This window comes from Mya arenaria, chromosome 1, assembly GCF_026914265.1.
Source record: "Mya arenaria isolate MELC-2E11 chromosome 1, ASM2691426v1".
NCBI classification, from domain to species: Eukaryota; Metazoa; Mollusca; class Bivalvia; order Myida; family Myidae; genus Mya; species Mya arenaria.
In genome coordinates, this window is record NC_069122.1 from 43,812,693 (window position 1) to 43,835,682 (window position 22,990).

At 32.6% G+C, this 22,990-nt stretch overlaps 2 protein-coding genes across 3 annotated transcripts; one reads left to right on the plus strand and one right to left on the minus strand.

Moving 5' to 3' along the window:
• Positions 1 to 173: 173 nt before the first annotated feature.
• Positions 174 to 11,388, minus strand: LOC128232458 (uncharacterized). Its single transcript, XM_052946023.1, has 5 exons — positions 11,307 to 11,388; positions 9,261 to 9,289; positions 8,138 to 8,215; positions 6,963 to 7,101; positions 174 to 6,233 (listed from the first exon to the last, which is right to left on the minus strand). Exons 1-5 carry the CDS (start codon positions 11,364 to 11,366, stop codon positions 6,081 to 6,083), a joined length of 459 nt encoding a protein of 152 aa, XP_052801983.1. The 5' UTR covers positions 11,367 to 11,388; the 3' UTR covers positions 174 to 6,080.
• A 224-nt stretch (positions 11,389 to 11,612) lies between these two features.
• On the plus strand, positions 11,613 to 22,954 carry LOC128243712 (vesicular, overexpressed in cancer, prosurvival protein 1-like). Of its 2 annotated transcripts, none has more exons than XM_052961667.1 (6): positions 11,613 to 11,750; positions 13,810 to 13,865; positions 14,607 to 14,684; positions 17,017 to 17,162; positions 19,102 to 19,227; positions 19,692 to 22,954. In XM_052961667.1, the coding sequence occupies exons 1-6, from the start codon at positions 11,706 to 11,708 to the stop codon at positions 19,832 to 19,834; spliced, it is 594 nt and encodes a 197-aa protein (XP_052817627.1). In that variant the 5' UTR covers positions 11,613 to 11,705; the 3' UTR covers positions 19,835 to 22,954. The 2 variants fall into 2 exon arrangements, with proteins under 2 accessions (XP_052817627.1, XP_052817699.1); XM_052961739.1 differs by lacking the exon at positions 11,613 to 11,750 and adding an exon at positions 13,158 to 13,503.
• Positions 22,955 to 22,990: the final 36 nt, after the last annotated feature.

Genomic DNA, 22,990 nt, shown 5'->3' on the forward strand with positions numbered 1-22,990 from the left:
ACTTTATTATTTAATGGCCATAAAATAATGGTTATAAATGATAAATTATAATAAACTTGATTGGCACTGTTCCAAAGCCAATCCATTCTCTCCATGAGGTATCACATGTTTGATGTGGAAAAGACTGGTGGAAACTTGAAATAATTGGGTCCAAACATAACAGAACACTGCACTACAAACAGATATTTTTTTTATTTGAGAAGAAAAAATATTTGCACAAAAATAAACTTCTCAACAGCAAGTCATCAACAAATTGCATCCAAGTGAATACAGATACATTATAAAAACACTTGACCCCATGCTAGAATGATTTATGACAGAAAAAACAAACAATGATATATATATGTTATGAATATAAAGGTCATAGACTTGAGTGTATTCAAGACTGCTGTTACACTCTTAAAGCCCTCTCACAGATATACCATTTTTACAACTATTATATATTTTGTCTTGGAAAGGGCAAATTTTGGCGTAGATATCTGCAAACCAAAGATGAAAGATTGCTGACAAAAGATCAGATTGGTAACTGTTCGAAAATTAATGTTTTATGACTTAAACCGTTACTAGCTGTTTAAGAAAAATGCACAAAACATTAATTTTTGAACTGAAGTATAAAAATCTGCGATCTGATTTTTTGTCAGCAGTTTTTTATCACTGGTTTCCATGGATTTCGCAAAAAGTGGCTCGTTCCAAGACAAAAAATAAATAAGTTGTGGAAACGTTCCATCTGTGAGAGTGCAGCTTTAAGGCTATAGCAAATTAATTCTATGTGTAGCATCCGGCTTAAATTCAACACCTTCAATACCTCGAGGAAAAAATAAGGATCATAACTATCCAAACTTTAACCTCGAAAATATATACTGTAGGCTCAGAATATCTTCCAATAATTGACAAAAGCGAAACCTCTATATGGTTTTAACATGCTTCAAAATGGGTTTATTAACATAAAATTGGTTCACAATTGCAACATCCTTGCTATATTTGGGTCTTTGAAAGTTTTTTGTTTGTTTTAAAGAATCGTAATAATTCCAGGCAGGTGATAATAAACAAAGAATTAATCTGGCATGTCCCATCTAATCAAGCATATAGTACATGTACAATACAGAACCAATGCATGATACATGTAGTATCAAAAATCAAAGTACTGAAAGTACTGCAGGGAAGAGTTGGCAAGATGGCGTTGCCTAACTGGGAAGGCCGATTGTTTCCCTGTTAACTATGGAGAATAATTTCAGAGCTTATGAAATGTTCCATGATATAAACTGATGAATATCATGTGTGCAAATGTGTGTGTGTGTGTGTGTGTGTGTGTACTTTTACAAGCAAACGGATAAAACAAGAGTGCCACTGAGTGAGCACCAATGCTCATCTGGTCTTTTCAAGTGGAACAAGTAACAAACTTTACAATTGTTAAGGTGGTTTTATTTTAATGAGCCTCACATGTGCATATTGTCACTGGAAACATTTGTACCAAGTTTCAATTGTATATCTTGCTTGTGCTCGATATTTAATCCACATTACGACAATAATCAGTTCTTTGGGCCAACACTTAAGATAATTATATTGATGATTATAAATACACACAATTCTCTTAAAAGACTGACTTCTCCTGTTGCAAGCCATGTGCTATACTGGCCCAGCTTACTGGCACTGAAAACATGCAAATGGTACGTACTCTCCTTCCTGTGCATGTCGGTACCAGGCAAGTCGGTACCCAGACATGCAGTTTTAACTTCATTCTTCTTCAATTATTCTTGTATGGTATAAATTTTATTCTTCTGATTTGTGCGAAAAAATTTAGAGACAAAACATCATAATTTTAAAATATTATACATGTACTTTATGATATACAAATAGATACTCAACAAAATCTACACTCTTTCTAAAACAATAATTAACAAATATATTCAATTCAATGTTTTCAACTTACGGTAAATAAAACAAAAACATAAAAGTTAAACCACATTCAACAAATACATGTATGTGCAGGCCTGCTACGCAGTATAATCAATGACCATTGCATAAAACAAACAATGACAATTATATACATCATTAAATGAATAACAGAGAAATTAATCCAAATTCTACCTTAATTAAGTACAAGGCAACCAATCATAGAAAACTGGTTTATTTTAATCATAAGTTTTTTACCATTAATTAATATCGCTTTAATCTTATTCACAAGAAAACCAAAAATTAAATGCAGATATCTAATAAAGTTTTTCATAGTGGGTGGTTTACAGAAATTGATCAAATCATTGTGTTTATAAGACATTTCATTAAGTTGACTGATTCTTAATTACCATGCAGAATTTCAAGATATTTATCAATTAAGAATTCCATGAGGTAGAAAATATCTTGCATGTATATGTGGCTGAGAACAAAAATCCCTGAAATTTACTCCAGGGATCAAGGAACTTCTTGAAGCCCCCTGTTTGAAGCATCTTAAGAGTCACAAATTGTATTTAAACTGTTACAGTTTATAAGACTTCAAACATAACTGAAAAAAATGCCATTTCCCCCCCCCCCCAACCCCAATAACAATTACATTTTCACTGTATTAACAATGTATGTTGTAAAAACCAATGACAAAAGTTACAAGACGCCAAAGCTTGTCTGTTTTTGTTTTTTTTAATCAACCAAGTTATGAACCGGTTTTTTTTTTGCATGATTCTGCAAAGGGGGTTTTAATGATGATGATGTCAACATGCTGACAAAAGTGAATACCTAGACTTGTTCTCGTTGAAATACATGACAAGTTGAAATAAGGTTAAACCATTTAGTTACGCTATCATATATTTAGTAAAATGTTCTGACATTCATCTTATTTTTGTGAAGCTTTCTTCAATATACAGAGCTATACATGTTGCGCCATAATAAATATTTAAAAAAAAAAATCATACAAACACAGTAATACTACGGTAATGGCTGGCAGCCAATTGTATAAAACTATAAAGTTTTTTGTTTGGTCAAAGACTCAAAGTTACACAAAATGTTTATTGATTGGTCAATATATATCCAGTCATAACTATTAACCAATCAAGTCATTATTTTTCAAACAATCCTGTGTACAATCTATCAATGGTTGCAGTATGGCAAGCTAACTATATTGTGTAGAGAATGCGATATTTTGTCCTTTTTTGTCCTGTTAAATGACTTTATCAACATTCTGATATTGGCTGATATACGCAACTGGCCTATTCATCATTGAAAGTAACATATTACATATACTAGTACCTAGGAAAATATAACTGACAAATATCCAAACCGTAAATATGAAAAAAATAACAATGCTATACATATTTATCTACCGTACTGTTCCAAAGTAAAATGTTAGGATATAGGTGTACTTGTATCAATATATTTCCTGGTAGAAAATGCATACCAAAATGCAACTCTCAACAATCTAGCTCTTAAAAATAACATACAGGGCATGCCCCCAAACCAATATAGAAATCGGCCTACACATCAATTCAGCCAAACTGCATCCCTGTCTGTTACATTTCAGCAATGAAATCAAGATCAGTTTCATCTTAAAGATTAGAGGTCTCAATATTACCCCTGCCAGTTCCAAGCCAACCACAAATTTAAAGGCTTTTTTAGAAAAATGTAATGTTCAAAAATACATTTTAACTACAATGTAAAAGACAATTTATAATGGTATTTGATATTGATTTTAAATGACTAGGACAAAATTAATAATGACTTGATCATTGTGGCAAGATCTTTACTTATAGCGACTTCAACAAACTTTCAATATTGACAAACTGAAGTTTAAATGAAGAAAATTCAAAGCAATTATAACACTATAAGTTTATTTTGTTATGACAGTTCTGTTTACAAAAGCACTTCGAGAGGACACAAACACTCTTCTGCTTTAAGTTTTTCTTAGCCAAAGCAAGTGACTTCTTACACATACAGTTACTATCATTACTCTATGTTATGTATGCATTAGTTATTGTGAATGATTACTGTTTAAATGATTTCAAGTTTGATTGATAAGTAAACAGGGTTGAAGCTGGATTTAATCTATCCCTCCCCAAATCGCACTAAGGGAACCCTGGCATACTCCATTATGTATTCTTCCTTTTTATGCCTGAATGAATGTGTTCTGGCCTACCATTAATTTAGATCAAGATTAAGTAACTGGAGAACTTCTGATATTGGTGACCCAGGGTCTCAGTGCCTGTGTTTGGCTAAGCCAGTAGCTATGGCTTACATAAAAATTGTGCATGATTCCAACGAAGGCAACATTTATAATGAGAAGCCACAACGTTTTCCAAAGCTATATGACAATAATAATACCCATTTTTTCATTTTAAAATTCAGCGAGATTAAATCTTTCTGAATTCAACAATGGAACATAATTTTTTACAACAAATTTTGTTGCAAGTCAATTGAAAACATTCAAATCTGTCTGTGAAATCTATCATATAATGTATTTACATATATTTTTTTAAACATAATGCATGGACAAATTTGAGATAAACAACGAAAATCAATATTAATAACACATATCAATTACACACTATGAATAGAATTTATGGCATGCAGTCATCCCAGGATGATTTTGTGCTAACAGAACTCTAATCAAATTAGTCCAAACCAGAAAATTTGGCAAATCATAGTAAAACAACATCATGAAGATACATTCTGCTTTAAATTTTGGTTCACCTTTTTTTAATAAACCGACTATTCCCACTTTTAATGTTATCTTGGGCAGACTGTATTCACTCAGGCCTACAATTATATACAGGGACAGTTATTTAAAAACATACAACAATCGTAAGAACCCCAAAGTAAACATTAGGCACCGGTTCTTATATAATATAACATATAAACTTTCATTAAACATATATACATGTACATAAGCCATTAACAAGATGACAAATTGCAAATGCCCACATTTTATAAGATCATATAATACATGATTCACCACTTATGGCAACTGGCTTAAGTATGCATTAAAGGTCTTGAATCATTTCCTAACAAAAATTGTTTCCTTTAATACATTATAAGTCATTTTCCTACATAAGTCATTTCCTTAAACATTAAACATACATTTACACTGTAGGTCAATCCCTTACATAAGTCACTTCCTATCATTTTTGTACTTATTTAACTGATTGTTAAAATCATATATTTTATATATTGCTTGATTTTTTTTTAAAAATACCTTATTTTCACTGACAGCATTCACAATACAGACTGTAAGTTATTAAAAAACAACAACAAAAATTCATCTCTTTTTTTTGACTTTGGCAAAAATTATCTCAGGAAATTAACTCAATTGAAGTTACAAAAAATATTAAAGATTTTAATAAATGACCAGTTCTGTAGCCCTTTTCAAAGCTTTTGCATTTTTTTTATTTAAATGTGTACGACAATAATTCCATTTTAACAGATCTACAAGTTTATATACCCCTGATTGGGCTTTGTCTGCATGCCAATTGAATGTACACAAACATGGATTTATTTCATTTCAAGATCAGTGTGTCTAAATAGAACAATATGTAAAATAAACCAGAACTCAGTAGTATACGAGTTAAGAAAAACTTCCGTAGCCAGAAACTATGTTTTAAATTCACACTTGTGTAATAATATAACAAATATTTCCCTTAACAAGTTGAGTGATACTGCTTATCAAAGAATCCATTTATGACGCTTATGGAATAAAACTGGACACTAAACGCCTGAAAGAATTGGTAAGCTTTAGTCTGGTTTCTTCCAATATCCTTTATTATGAAAGCCAGGTACCAGAATACATGTACTGTACACGTACTACAGGAAGTGTTTATAGACTGGTTTCCTGCTTAAAAACGGTATAAATTTGATGGCAAATTTTGGGCACCAAAGACCAGTCTGGTTTCATTAAAGATCCTTTATGAGATGAAAACCAGGAACCAGACTGCATATACAGGAAGTTCTAGTAACCTGGTTTCCTGCTTATACACCTTATAACTTGATGAGATGAAACTTGGCACCAAACATCAGGAAATACAAAGCACTTTCACAAAACAGTCTAAATTCCTTGAGATGAATTTCAGGTACCATTTCACAGGAATCGTCTACAGGAAGTGCTAGTAGTCTGGTTTCCTGCTTGTGTCTGTATCATAGAGCTGCTCATTGTCACTGTAAACTGTGGACGGGGAAGCAGTCCCCTGGCTGTACCATGATGGCTGGGAAGGACCGTAAAACTCGGGAGATCTATCCTTCTTTGCATGGTAGTCATCCTAAAGCAAACATAAACATAAATTTGTCAATAAGGGTGCAATGATTTGAATGCCATAAAATCAACAAACATTAACAGTCCAGTCAGAACTATATGATATTGCTGAGCTTCCATCTAGCACACACTTTATCTACAGTAAATTGATGAAAACAGAACAAAAATCCCAATTCTGTAAAGTAAGTATGAGGGATTCAGGTCCAAGAGAGGGTTAAGAACTAAGACCCCTGGTGAAATAAGACAATGTGTCTGCAGCCTTTTAAAAATATGTAATTTAAGGTACTTCTTACTATTTTTATGCAAATATCTAGCAAAAACAAACTTCCCAAGGATAGTCCGGAACTGAAAGCTAGAGTTCATCCTGATCTGTTGAAACAAGCTAATCAGAGCCAAGAATACCATATAGGCCTAAGAATAATACAGGTTGCCATGCAGACGAATATGCTATGGCAGTCAGTGCCAGTCCACAGGACCGAGTGTATGACTATACCCTTGAATTGCCGTTTAAAGAAAAGTCAAACTCCGCAGTTTATTTCAATTTACCATCATTTGGTCAATCCAATGTTATTTAACTTGACAGTAATGCTTATTTACAATTTCTTATCTTTTAGTTCCTGGTAAATTCATTGCACAGAATGCACAGGCTTACAGATTTTTTCGTTAAAAGACATTAATTTTACTTTAAATAGAGAATCTCTCGTGTTTAAGTGGATCTTTAATCAGCGAAACTTACCTTATATTTTAAATCATCCTCGGGATTCAGCTGCCTGTATGGATGCTGTGTTGGAGAGTGGAACCAGTATGCACGCTGTCTCTCCCGCCAGAAACATCCACATAGGGACAACAGGAATACGCAAAACAGGATACCCAACCTGAGGAACAGAAAAATAAACAACTTTTCAAAAATTTTACCTTTTTTGCCCTTATGGGATTTGTTCAATATCTAATGGAACTGTGTATATATATATAGATTTCACTGTTAGATACACCAGTTCCATAATCCATTGGATGCCAACACAAATTTGTATAAAGAAGGGAACCAGTACAAAATAGGAGTGCATTGTATCCCTTAAACATTGTATACAAAAAAATCATTTTTTTGTATAGATCAGATCAAAAGCAATAATTATAAGTGGAAATAAGCTGAAATTTTCAAAAGCGAAAAAGTGGCATCCCTTCTTATACACAGACTTCCTAGTAGGGCTTGCCACATTTAGGGATTTAGTCATAAGTGAGGCCCACTTTGTGAGGCTCTGACAACATAATTATATTAATATATATTTATGGATAATGACTGGTTTTAGAGTCATTCATTCATTGGCAGTAAGACCTGACCATTGATAAATAAAAAGACATCCGGATTTATCAACTTTGAGGGCCTTAACTATGTGAAGCAGTAAAGGGTGAAATATACTACAGCTGATCAATGAGAATATCCTTATATGGTTAACAACAGGGGCTGTATTCAATAACCAGCTTAGATCTTCTTTTAGTTTAAGAGTAGAATCTGAGTGTTTTGATTGGACTGTAAAAATAACTGGCCAATAGATTGAATGAAATCACTGAGGCATGTCTAAGGGTAAGGATAAGAATTATATTGAACAGATCAATCAAAGTGATCAGATTCTACAGATAGACTGAAGTTAGATCTAAATTGGTTATTGAATACATTGAGAGATCAAGCCATAATGCAGCCATACATGTGCGGGCAGACCATCATAAACGCCAATAGAAGAAACACCAATAGAAGATTAGAAGAAGAAAGTTTTACAGTCTTTAAAATTTAGTACAAGATACTTAGGGGAACAAAGAAAATGTGGGGAAGCCCCCTTCCAAAACTTCCTAGCGTAAACCCTAGGCCAATTATCAGCATTGATGCAAATGATCAGCATTATGGATTACACTTACCAGAAATACCAGAGTTCCCAGACTTTGTATGAGACACAGCAGATATTTTCTCCACAACAGAACTGGTCCTCCAAACACCTGTGAATGTACGGTAAATGGTAAATATTTGTCTTACAACAGCAAAGTTTATAAACTGATCTTGCAACAATAACTCATTTCTGACAATGGGACGATAATGTTCAAAACTTTGTTGTTAACAATTAAAATTCACTGCCCTGAAAATTCCATGGACGCAGTAAGTGACTTGCAATCTGCTTCATTTCTAACAAGATATGAGACAATTATTTAAGCTGTGCTTCTTGTATTTAAATATATGAATGCATGCAAAACCTTTAAAAGATGAAAACAATACCCTAAACAACGTTGTTAACATTTTTGAGGAAATTTTTTGAGGAAAAGGTTCATTTATGTGAGGTTTCTTGTTTCATAAGATTCACATATATAAGAAAAAGTTCATAATGTAATGCACCAGTCAATTGTAACCACGCCAACCCCCCCCCCCAGGTCCGGGGTATACCTTTCAGGTGGCCCCGCAGTGCTGGGTGAATGCGGTGGTTTTGTCTTCGCTTTTAAAATATAGTAGGGAATGGGCCTTACCTAAGGTCTCTGGAGGGTGGGGGCATTTAGCGGGGATTTTACCATCTGTTCCCGCAGGGCGGGGATTTTAGCTGGGGTTGGCAGGACCGAAAGTTAAAGTCCCTGCTATTCCCCGGACCTGGGGGGGCCGTGGTTACAATTGACTGGTGCATAATGTAAGATATAATGTTAAAAGTTTGTTTTGTAATCCTATCTCTTGGTTTAAAATCATATTAATGTGATGTTTTCTGTGAAATTGAGTCATGTTGTAAGTTGTTTTTATGTTACCAACAAAAACAACATCTGACAGTAAAATTTGTTATACATGTAGTTGTAAACATGTAGACCTCAATTTAACAGAACTCATTTTCGCCGATGACATCACATTCTGCGTTTTCCATGTATTCAATAAAAGAAACATATCTTCTAAAAACTAAAAAAAATACATTAGGTTCGGGTTACCCGGCCCTACCAACAAAATAGGAGCTGACCATACCAATTCTATAGTAAGTTGTTGACAAATGTTTGAAAAAATAAAAACACTTACTTATCATTATCACAATAGTAGCACAGGACCTGAAAGTATACAAACATATAAATATTTATATTATTTATAAAAACCTTGCCATTGGCAACTTTCTACCATCCGTCGTAGGATTCTTCTAATTCCTAAATGTCTAAACGGGTTTGTCAAAAAACAGGGGTCAAGATATCATAATTGTACTTAGATACATAACAAGATTTAGTTTAGATGAACTGCATACAGAACTGTTTTCTGTTTCATGTGCCGTTATGTTTTGACAGAAAGGAATGAAAAAAACACCCTTAAACTCATAATTGTTTGTTGGATATTTTCTTTTCATGCAAGGAACTGATATGAAAGAACATTTAAGGTTAATATAGCATGTTTTTATGATCTTTTATAGACATATTATGGTTTAACCCAAAATTCCCAATAACTGGCCGAAAAGGGTATCCAATCAAAAGGATTTGCTGTATAAACGATGTTAAAAAAAATCTGTCCACGTACAATTATTTGGACAACTTTTACAGGTACAAATTATTTAATTTTATGTTACTCATCAACAGATATGTTTGTTACCAGTACTTTTAAAAGGAAAAAATCTACAATCAAGTAACATTAATTATCAGTAATGATATGGTTTTTGTTTGGAACATTTGAAACTTAATCCTTTATAAAATTCCGATGTTCATGACAAAATTTTAATATAACAGCGTTCCAAAACATCGTGCGATATATACACAGTAATGAGTATTAAATATACATAAATTGGTAATGTATTGCAAGGGAGGCAAATGCTGCATGATGTTTGGCTTTGTGCAGTACACATTTAGACATCTACATTACCAAATACAACATCAGATACGTAAACAAATGGTTATTTGACAATATCATTGATAAAACGTGATTTTCTATAAAACAAAATAAAATTTACTATCTTTAAGCAGTGTTCGTTAATTGATCAAGATTAAATTTAATGTGAAAACTATCGATCAGACATACTGACCAAATTATAATATAGTCGGTACGAGTCGAAATTTACCGGTCAGGAACTTGGGACAGACTGTTTTCGCGATGTCTTGACTGATTATCACATGGCAGTTAATTGCCATTATCTGCTAGGGCTCATGTCTACAAATGGGATCACTTTATGAATCCCTTATGAGAACACTTTATTAGAAGCCTTTTTAAAAGGTTTTGAAATAAACTCATTTTGATAACCTGATGAGTTATTTATCAGTTGTGCATGCACAATGGCTAGTCACTTTAGAGATATTCGGGCATTAACTATCAAACATAAATGCCCATTTGCCATCTTTCCAGAAATGATACAACCAGTATAATATAAGACTAAGTGTGTAATTTTGGGTATCATATTATTACAAAATCATGATGTAATGATCATTGACAATTACGAAACAATGTATATTTAATGCATTATAAATTTACTCCGAAACATCTTTCTTTGAATGGAAAGGTATTCCAACATTATCTTACAAATTCTTAAAACTTCATATGTACATACTTAACAGGGTAAGTTAACACAGGTGTCCAAAGTAACCAAGGTTGTTGTCACTTGACTTATCATGACTTATAATGACAAAAAGTTTTTTGTTAATTGTTGGAATATTGATATGATTATTATGCGAGTTCTATCTCTGCAACTCTGCATCGTCATCTGTGATGTCTTATCTAGCTATAAATTGTAGAAACACTTTGCTCATGCTTGTCAAGGCATTTCCTTCCCAATTTTAGGGATATCATATATAATTAATGAAATGTTCAGCTATTATTTCCTGAAATTAAGTTAAGAGGCCACAGTTTAGTATTAATGGCTATTCAAAGTCTATTAAAATAGATTTAGATGATAAAATAATTAGAACATTGTTTTCTAAATTATAATTATCTGTTACAGAACAATGTTCTTGTTTTTGTTTTGATAAAATGATCAGTATGGACATGCTTATTTAACGTTTAAACGAAACAATACCAGGAAATATACAAACACTGAAAGAAAAATATTATGTGGAATTACTCTTTAACGTAAATTGATAAAAAAAGGGTACTCACACTGTCACATAAACTAAAAAATACTCCAATTACTGCGACGTCAAATTTGGTTCTCGCCATTTTTATTTCTGCGACCTCTGACCTTTGGCTTTTCCTTTGTGCTCCCTCTTTCATTTAAAAATAACAACTTTTATCACACGTACTGTATGCATATATTTTAAACGGTATTTCATTTAAACGACATATTGTAATTCAAAAAAGTAAATATTGCCAAAGAATGCTATTCAATAAATGTTTTTTTACCATGAATACTTCTGAAATGCAGGGGAGTAAAAAGCAACAACAGAAAATAATTGATTTCGGAGAGGCTCGGTTCGTAATGTTTGTTGACATTCTAGCAGACAGCACTGCAAATTGTGAAGGAAATTTTTTCAAAGTCATCAGATATTTGTGACAACCATGGCCTCCTTACTGATATTTCTTGTGATTTTATTGATAGAAATTGTAAGTAATAATGTTTGCATGTTGTTGCATGGTCCTCATAGGGCTAGAAACGTTCATTACCGTCGATTATGTGCACAATGTCATGAATCAATGTGCACAAAAACGTAAATTAGCCTTCTAAGAAATAAACATGATCACGTAAACTCTGTACTGAGACCTATTCTATAGCAGTTATTTATGCATGTCCTCTGTATGAAGCATTTAAACTTTTATAACACAATAATGGTTTTGCATGTTTCATAAATCAATTGATTAAAACATATTTTATAAGAGGCAGGTTCATTTTAGCTGGGAGTAGGATGTATTATAGGTCCAAGATTTTAGTATAAACAAGTGAGAAGCTATTACAAGTTGCAATTAAAAAGTACTTCATACATGTACATAAATCATTACCAGCTGCACATGCAGCATAGTTTGTATCTGAATTGCTGCTTTTCATTACTTAACCTTGGGAACAAAAACACCGACTTAACACGGTTCAAAGTAGAAACTTTTTAAGATTTACTGGCTAAGGAACCACTCTTACGCCTGTTCCAATTAGTCGCTCACTCTTTAAAACCCATGTTTAGCAATTCCATTATGATTGTTTGTCATATTTATAATAGTTTGTATTCAAAGGAAGCTTCAATAAAGGAAAACCAATATTTTTTTCAGAAAATGAGCAGTTTATCAGCAATGCTAAAATTGCACCACGATGTGCCATGTTTATTCCAGATGAAAATGATCTTTTTTAACCACTCAACAGACAAGAAAATGTTTCAGCCCAAAATAAGGGTTTTAACAGAGCACCATGTTGAATTTTATAGAAAATATAAATATATGAAATGTTTTGGTTTTAATCGAAAAAATGTTAGACCTTTTTTGAATTATTATCATTATCTAAATCAGGTGAATTATTGGTGATGTACACTTTCATTTTAGTGGGGTTAACTGAGTATGTTTGGCACATGAAATTTATGTTTTTAAAATAAGCATACATTATCTTATCATACTTAGATTATACCTGTGAAATTTCATTAAAAAATATTCAGTGTTTCTAAAATTATAAAAAGCCTCCATTTCCAGTTACCTGACCAATACAGAAATTGTGCACAATTTTCTTTATCATGCAGGATTTCTGTAACTTTGTTAATTCCTAATAAGGGATTTTCCCAAAAAGTTGCTTTTTAAAAAAAAAAAAATCAAATTTATATGAGTAAGAGAGTCATCTTCTTATTCATATTTATATTATGATTCAATTTATTGTTTAGCAATATTTTTTAAAAATGTCCATGTAATATTTAAAAATAAAAACTGGCCTAAATGCATGAGTGGGATGCTACGGAATCTGATCATCAATGGATGAGTAAGTTCCAAAAATCAATTCAATTAACCCATGTTCACCACATGCAAAGTGAAAGTAGGAATTTATTGTAGCATTTCAACATCTACATAAATAGATAGATTACATCTTGACAATTATTAGTTGATGTTACTCAAGTTTACATTTAAGAGTTACAGTGTGTTTTATTTACTTAACACTTGTTCATGACCTAAAATGTTTAAGTCTACAAGATAAAACCTTGTTCTTTGGAAACAAAAGTGTGTCTTTGCATATAACCTAGGGTTGTGAGAATTGTACTGTATATAATAAATATATTGCGTATAAATAAATGATAAACATATCCAGTGCTTGCGAATTGTAACATTTATATGTTTTGAAAATCAAATGACTTCCAAAATGGATAGTAAAACCCTGTGCTCTTCTTTCAAGGTATTAATAATTATTTTCTAAATTTGTTATGAAATGTTGAAAATGAGATGTTGATGCTGCTTGCATGGTGATGATGATGAGGATGGTGGTCAAAGTGCTGATGACAGTCGCAGTGGAGATGGCAGGACGGGGATATTTTATGATGCTGCTGATGATGATGATCAATGATGATTATTGATTATTGATGATGGTGATGATGATGATGATGATGATGATGATGATGATGATGATGATGATGATGATGATGGTGATGATGATGGTGCAGTTGAAATATAAATAGATTTTTTCCTTTTCATTTTTTTCCAGACAGAGTGTAAATACTGTTGGTACAAGTCAGGCTTTGGAAAGTCCTCCCACTTCTAGTAAGTGTCTCCTGTAATTACTTGTTACATATATATTGATGATAGTTATAGTATATATAGTGACATATAAATGATGAATTTAATATCTATATAAATGATAAATTTAGTAAATTTGATTGTTATATAATATTTTTGTATTAAGATATTGAACTTACACAGATTTATGTCAAACCCTTTGATGTGAGCCTACATGGAATTTTAATTAGAGGGTATGAATGCAACTCAGAAATTTTTATGTTCCATTTAAAAAAATTAAAATACATGTAAAAAACTAGCGGATTTAAAGGGGGACACATCCCGCGCGTGCCCCATCTAAACTCATCCAAGTTTCCTTTTTATGTCATTATCAAAGAAAAGAATAATAGAATACACTTATAATGCACCTTTCCAGACCACAAATTTATTGGTTAAAAAAAAAAAAATAATATTGATTTTCTTACTAATTTAAAAAAAATAAAATAGTGTGCGTTTTTCATATGTGGTTTAAAAATCTTTAAAGCTTTATACTGATGATTGCTTTAAAGCTGTTTTCTCCTGAATCATGACAGTAACGTTGTTACACAAAGCCTACCACCCACTACCTCTCTCTCTCCACAGGCAGACAGACATCTACATGTACTGTACCTTTACATAAAAGCTTTGCTCTTTACTGAGACAGAAATATTTTGTCCATACATGTCAATTACCTGATAACACACATAATTGTAATAATTATAAATGATAAATGATTCACATTTTCAGCTGCAGTGCTTTCCAGTATTGCTGTGGCGACAAATGTTGTGAAAATATAGATGAATTCTACAAGCTGTGGTATTTTTGGTGAGTTTTTTTTATTTATAAAATATTTGTGCACGGCCCATATTAACCATTATAGTTTATAGGTGTGTGACTTGTGTAAGAGCTAATGACAAAGATATGTGGCAAAGATGAAGGTTTATACTACAAACTTTAGGTCTTTTGGTGGGTAAAATTTATGTAACAATAGCTTATGTCTCTCTGTAGGTTAAAGATGCAGTCTTACTTCCAAATAATTTTAAATTAAAACAATTGTATTGATTATGGTACTGCTTAGTTTTAATTTACCGAAAATGATAAACAAATATAGAAAACAATAGTTGTTTTGAAGGATACCATGTTTAATTTGAAAGAAAGGTGCAGAAAACACAGTATTTCTACCTTATGAAACGATTGTTGATCACCATAAATCTTTTAGGTCGGCCCCCAGTCATTTAATATTTTTGCGTTTTCAGCTACCGGTATTAATTATTTTCCATAAATGCACTACTTAGTAAGTACATGTAGGGTATTTTAAGGTTGGTCACTCAAAATTTATGTTTGTTATATTGAGTATAAATACGAGTAGCACTTTAAATAAATAGGTTTAATTCTACAAGCTGTAGCAGTTTAGCTGAGTAAAGATTTTTAGCATACTTAGATGTTAGAGAAAAAACATTAAGCTGTCAACATAGCCTTTATACATCCGAACCCTGTTCGCTCAAACTCCTAGGGACCGGCGAAATTATACCTCGAGCCTCGGAAAATTCGAGCCAAGCGGGAAAGTTTACCTTCAGTATAAAGAAATTGGTTCTTTCATATAGTTTGAGCCAATGAGGAATTCGAGCCAAGCGAGTTCGAGCCGACCGGTTTCCGCTGTATATAACTTTAGAATTTATCGTTGTTGTTGCCTCTGTCAACGTGCTGTGAAACATTTCTGGTTTTTATTGAACTTTAGTGCAATCATAAATTTTATTTCTTGTTCCTTGTTACTTTTATCTAAGTTGTTTTGAAGTAAGAAGGTTATATTTTCCTCAATTTGACATTGGTCCAAGATTAAAATACTAAAATGGTTTAAGTATTTTCAAATCTTATTTACTGACAGTTAAATGTATGGCTTTAATATGTATGGGTACAGGGATTTAATATCAAACACTCTCAGCTTGTAAATATAATAACTTCATCTTATATATCAGTGTTTGAGATTGATGCATTGTGACCTTGATATTTAATCTTTTTTACCACTTCAATGCTACCAATTGTAAAGGACATAGGACTTCAAGTTTAGTTTGAAATTTGCACTAGATATTGAAAAATATAAAAAGGCTTATTATGTAATTTCAGTTTTATTTAATTTGAATTATAATGGTATAAAAATTTAAATTTACTGTTTTATATGTAAATTCATGGAGGTTTTACTGTATCTTTTTCACTAAACAGTCTGGCTTGCATGGAAATGCAATGAAATAATTACTACTGTCACGGACCTATAAACCACTTAAGTAAAGCATGTTCACATTGCAATTAAGCACTGTTAAAAGTTCATACTGCAAAAAACAGTCACACTCAACATTTAAGCCTCACGTTTGATGTTATGCTTGAAGCCACCGCAACTTGGCTACCAAAAATGCCACATAAGTGGCACACCCAAATGCTTTAAAATTCAGTTTCAAACCAGTCTGGCAGACTTTTTATTTAGTGGTGTTGTCAAGTGACAATTTTTCTGCCTATATTGGTGGTCTCTTGATGTTTACGAAACTAAATTTGTTTCAAAAGCAATCATCTGGATTTTGGCCAGTGCTGTTATTAAATGCTTTGCAAACAGAAGAACACATGTCTGATCAGGCTTCCAATGATCTTCTCAGCCTTTAAATATATCTTGCCCCCTTAAAGCCATGAAGTAGCAGATACATAGTAGCATCAGTACACCAGCCAGGATTTGAAAAAGGCAGGGTGCTAGGTCAGAAAGGCACTTTGATGCCCATTGATAGAGCCTTAATGGGGAACTAGCATGGGACAATGTCCAATTCTTATTGTGTATTTGTTGTAATTACTTTCAATATTAATAGTTTGTTATGAATACCTAAGCTGTTATCTTTACTTTAGTGTCAAAATCATATATATTACTGTTTTGACCCTGTCAAACAAAAGGGCACAGCTGGGAGTAGTATAAAAAGGCAGCAGCAGGGTGCCAGGAAAGGGCAGGGGGATGCCCCACCCTGCTATCAAGGTTGAACTCTGCATACTAGTATAAAACATAATATGGGTTCATTGTCATGTTGTATCAATCGCAATAATTATGCATTTTTAGCAGCTTAGTTCTGACAGATTTTTTTTTTTTCAACTTGCTTTAAACCATTTAATGTTCCATTTACAGGTTATGCATTCTTGTTCTGATCCTCTCTGCATTTGTGGCTTTCTATTGGCTGAGAAATCATTATGGCAACAACAGGTCAGCTCAGGAACAAAGATCAAGGTCACACAGACGGTCAAGATCAGGAAGGAGATACAGGCAACTGACAGGTATATTGGTATTAGAATGGTTACATTTATAACACCAAATGCATGCACCATAGTCATGTAGCTTAAATACAAATTGAGAAATCACCATGGCAACCACAGAACAGGTCAGGATCAAAGGTAAAAGTCAAACAGAAGGTCAAAATCTGGAAGAAGATATAAACAGCTGACAGGTAAATTTGCCATAAACTAGACTTCTGAGTGCAAGGTCGGCTTACAACAGTAAGAAGATACTTTTTCAATAGCTCTGCTGGGGGTATAGTTGAATATTAACCTTTAATAAGGGATATAAGTATCTATTGTAACAAATTTATGAAATACTGCTAGGACTCTTTTGAAACACAAAGCAGATGAAAATGTCAAGGTCACATAGGTTTGGAAATATATCAAGTTGTTGACAAATCATGAAAAAAAAAAACGTAACAGCTATTAATACCATGCATCGTAAATATTCTTGTGTATTAGAATAAAGATGATATCAGATGTATAATATTGAAAGGGTAATTTACGCCTTAAAGATTATTTGTGTTCATTTCTCAAGAATACTTACATACAGATATTTAAAGTGTCGAGTTAAATGGTTCATGAATAATTTACATTGAATTTTAAGCTATGCAGCATTCTAATGATCATATATCCACTATGCATGACTTGTAATAAATGTTACATTTATTGAATATCTAGCTGTTACTTAACTTAGTTTTTGTTTCTGAGTGGAAACCTGAGGTATATTCCCCACAGCATATGATTCCCCACAGCATATGATGTATTCTGGGATACCAGAATGACACTGGAATTCAACAATTACGTGTTATTACGCAGAACATTTAAAAATATGGATTTCCATTTTTACTATATAAAATGTATACTTTTAAGTAGAAATGTTATGTTTATAAGAATTAGAATACTATGATGTATTTCATTATTTTAGTATTTGTTCTTAATAAATAAGGATGTGTAAAATGTAAAATGTAGCTCTCTATTTGCAAATGATATGATACCAAACTTTTTATATTAGTTTTGTGTAAACTACCTTAATGGTAGGGTATCAAATAGAACTTGGTACACATATATAGTAAGGTCCGCAATTCTGACTTTAACAATTGTTGAGTTATACCCCTTTTTCATTAAAAAACAACAGAGGGGTGTTAGCATTTCCTGAACAGTGCTCTTGTTTAAAGCAAGATATGATCTTGTGTTGTATAAAACTATTCTAAAGGTGTCATTTTTGTAGGTAACAAACACATTAAGTACCAATTAAATTGTCATTTTTAATTAGATTAAGTATGATTAAGGTCACTGGCACTTGTGCTTAAAAGGTTGTTAACCTTGGATAATAAACATTATGCTTGTATGACACAACTTTTGATATAACTTTTAGTTTCATAGTTTCAAAGTGTAATGTACCAGGTACTTTCTGCACTTATGTTCCATGTAATATGAGGTAAACAACAGACAAACACATCATAAATAAATAGGTGAATATGTGTAACTGCCAAGAATAAAAAAATATCATAATAACTCTTACTAAAAAATACAGAAGACAAAATAGACATATATGTATACAATTGCCTTGTTAACAGTAAAAAGTAAGTAATTATAGTCTTGTGCATTTCTGGTGCATATTTAATTTGAGTGATAGTAAAGATGTAAAAAAATGGAAGCATCTTGGCACTTGCTTGCATTTTTGGCATTACCTGAGGTGTGTTGCTTAAGCTTGGTAGCCAATTTCTATGCAATCATGTGATATACAAGATAGCGCCTTTTAATTTTCTGTGGCGATCTTTGCTGCCTCACAGAGAATGCATAAAGTTAACATGATGGCATTTTTATAATATTTTTTTTTTTAAAAAGCCTGTTTAAACATCATGAACTTTTGGATAGTGTAGTTTAACCTTCTTTTTCAATTGTAATTATCTAATTCCTGTTCTCTGTTCTTCAGGGGACAGTGTGACATCAGCCCCCTCGGTCATTATCCCTGATTCTGTAGTCACAGCCCCACCCCCGTACATGGGTGACAACACAGGATGCCCACATCTGGGACCCCCGCCATACTTTCTGGGGTCAGGTTAGTATAAAAAAATGTTGTCTTAATAATATGTTTTATTGAAATTTATTTTTTCCTTGATTGATCTTCGCTGTAAATTGATGGAAAAAAATCAATATATTTTTTAAGTCTGTTATTTTTAAGGGTTTTTTATTTTCGTGCAAAAACTTTGTTATATAATATTTGTCATTACACAAAAATTCATTTAAAGTGTTCAACTGAAACTTAGTATACTTGTTGCCAAAGCCAAAGCACTTTAAATTGGTAGCAAGGCCCACAACTCTGGCTGTAATAACTGTCAAATAATGCCCCTTTTTGACTGAGGAGAATTGGCAGATGAGTACCAGTGGCAATCACTTTTATAGCTATGGTTGGCCATCCATAGTATTTATTTATCTTTGGTCAAACATGTATAACATACAAGTGAGAAAAACTTATAAGTTATAGATCTAAATTACCATTTTTATCTGACATTTATTACACAGGAAGTTCTATCAACTCACAGCCACGATTTCCTCCGCCCTACAGTAAGATAGAAAAACAGCCACCACCTAGCTACAGCAGCACTGTTGAAATTGACGTTGTTGACAGTAATGGTGCCATTCATGGAAAGAGTGAAAAAAAATAATGATCGCAGTGATGATAACTCTAGTAGTTGATGTACTATGATTATGATGGCGGTTAATATTTAGCTTGTTCATATTCATAATTTCCAATCGATGGGTAAAATCCAATTAATTCCGCGTCATTTAGACTAGGCTTTTAGTTGGCTTCCCTCTGACAAAATAGTCAGTGATATATAGGAGATATTAAGAAGCACTTCATCACATTGTTCTGTATTGGAAAATGAAGATAAAAACTTCCTTAAGATAGCACTGAAACAGATGCAAATCTTCAAGAGTCATGTGAATTATTTAACTTGAATGAAAATGTTATTGGAAAAAACTCCGGTGAAACAGCACATATTTTTGTAAAAAGTTGTTGCAAAAACATAAGTTGCAAAAGCGTTTTTAAAACAAAAAAACTACAGCGCTTCCATTGCAACAACAACAACTACAACTGCAGAAGCACAAACAACAACAGTACTTCCATTGCAACAACAACAACTACAACTGCAGAAGCACAAACAACAACAGGACTTCCATTGCAACAACAACAACTACAACTGCAGAAGCACAAACAACAACAGTACTTCCATTGCAACAACAACAACTACAACTGCAGAAGCACAAACAACAACAGTACTTCCATTGCAACAACAACAACTACAACTGCAGAAGCACAAACAACAACAGTACTTCCATTGCAACAACAACAACTACAACTGCAGAAGCACAAACAACAACAGTACTTCCATTGCAACAACAACAACTACAACTGCAGAAGCACAAACAACAACAATGCTACTGTTGCAACAACAACAACGTTGACAGTACTACAGTAGTGCCACATGATGAAATATCAACAATGCTACCTTTGCAACAAAACAACTACAGAAGCTCAAACAACAAAAATGTCACCGTTGCAACAGCAACAATAACAGCAACATCAGTACTACAAAAGTGCCATATGATGAAATAACAACAAAAGTGTTTATAGAAATGAATTACGGAGAGAAACTGACAAGGAATATTCATGTATTCGTTATAACTAATGATCTTTAACTCAAAGTTATAATGGTTCTCAGATCAACCTGTTAGCCGAACAACGACTTGTTAGAGACAACAACGAGATCCCTGTTTGGAAACTTAGCCAAAGGATGACAACTTTATGTCGTGCTCTCACTTAAATAGTTGTTTTAAGGTTATAAACTTATTTTTCTTTCAGTAATAGGGTTAAGGAAGAATTTAGATTTTTCTATTGTCAAATTCTATTGTTCAATTTCTGTTGTAAATATTTTGTTAGAATGTTGACATTGTAGTTGATTGTAAATTTGATTAATTAGCTTTGCCCTGCTTGTTAGAACATTTTTTCACATTCTCTTTCTTCATGCCTTGCTCAATTTACTTTGAATTTGTTTGTTGAAAGTGGCTCTTTATAATTGTCATAGCAATGGTGACATTTTCAGCATCAACGTTATGCAGGGCCTTTAATCTTTGACAGAAAGAACTCAAATCATTGAAAGGTGTTAACATGAAACTTGGTACTCATGTTGACTATGACAATCACTCATGTTCCATAACTCTGGCTAAAATTCATGTCAGATTATGTCCCTTGATCCAGTGGTCGAAATTATCGCAAACCTGCAAGCTGTGGTAAAATGCTTTCTGGGCTTGCTCAAATTTTAGATTTTGTGAAGCAGGATCATTGAATTTTTATCAATGCTGACTTTTTAGTGTAAGAATTTGAGCTGATTTACTAACATGAAAGGTGGAGCGTGGGCATTTGTTATTGGTGCTCTAGTTACAATTAATTGATGCTTTTAGACACCTTATATTTTCCAAGGCAGGGCTTTTGTAGACATTAAAATTATTTTAACATGGAGGCATGTTCTTTGTCATTTTAAAAAGATGTTAAAAGTATTAAGTTATGATTTTATGATGTTAAAATTATTATGCTTTTATTTTTCATGCACATTTGGAAAAAAGTTTTATGTACTTAAAGGGACTAGACACCAAATGGTCCAAAAATAGGCAAATACAATATTTCCTCAAAACCAGCCTAGAATTAACAATGCAAGCTAGTATGAGTCTGATAAAAATTTTTTTACATGATTAAAATCATATTTTATTGCTGTCTCAGCTGAGTTTACCTGTTTAAAAATAGTGCATATTGGTTTCCCAGTTTATAGTGTGTATATTTAACATGTGAAGGTCCTGTGATTAGTACAGATACATATACGCTATTTTAAATTTACTTAGATTTAGGCTGTAGAGAAACCATGTAAATTTTGCATTGGAAAAATGTGCTAAAAAATGCAAAAGATATGTGTGTTGTAAGCGATGTGATACATCAGTAAATAAGATTCAATGCATTGTACACAACGATATTAATTATGGAAGTTTTTGACAATTTTCTTTTTTCTTACAATGGTAATATCATCTGGTGTCTAGTCCCTTTAATCTTTGCTTCCAAACTTGGTGAATTGTATTTTGATAAATATAATAGCCTTGACTTTGAACTTTTAAATCTTTTATAAAGTTCATGAAGGATATTCTTTATGAAAAATGCACTTTTTGACGTTAGTTTGATGTTTTTCATCTTTCCTCCCCAACTTGGAGATTCGTATATTGATTATTACTAAAGACTTACCAATCTTTTATTAAGTGCATGGAGATTTTAGTATTTGTTGTTTAAGTTTTGTTATCAATGCCAAAATTATATGATTTTTATCAGATGTTTTTTTCAATTATCATAGAATGTTTCCTTTTCATGAATATTATTCTTTTCCATTTTTCTAGTCATTTTGTCTGACATGTCCCTATCTCTTTGTTGTTTTTTTCGACTGATAAATTTACAAAGGTTGTTAATTTGTGCCAATGATTTTAGTTTTATTTTAAAAACATTATGTTTTTCAAAGGTTAGAGGGTGACTTTTCGAAAACAATTCCTTGCCAAAGATGTACATCTGAACTTAACACACTTTCAAAGGATAAATCATTTATGTTTTAGCTTAGGGCTATTCTATTTAAACATATATGGGGGAAGGCACTTTTAAAGTATGCCTTACCCTTACAGAAGCACATTTACCCTTTTGGGGTCCAAATTAGCGGAAAAAAAAGACACCCACCCATATACTATTAAAATAATTGTCCTCCCCCCCCCCCCCCCCCCCCCCCCCCCCC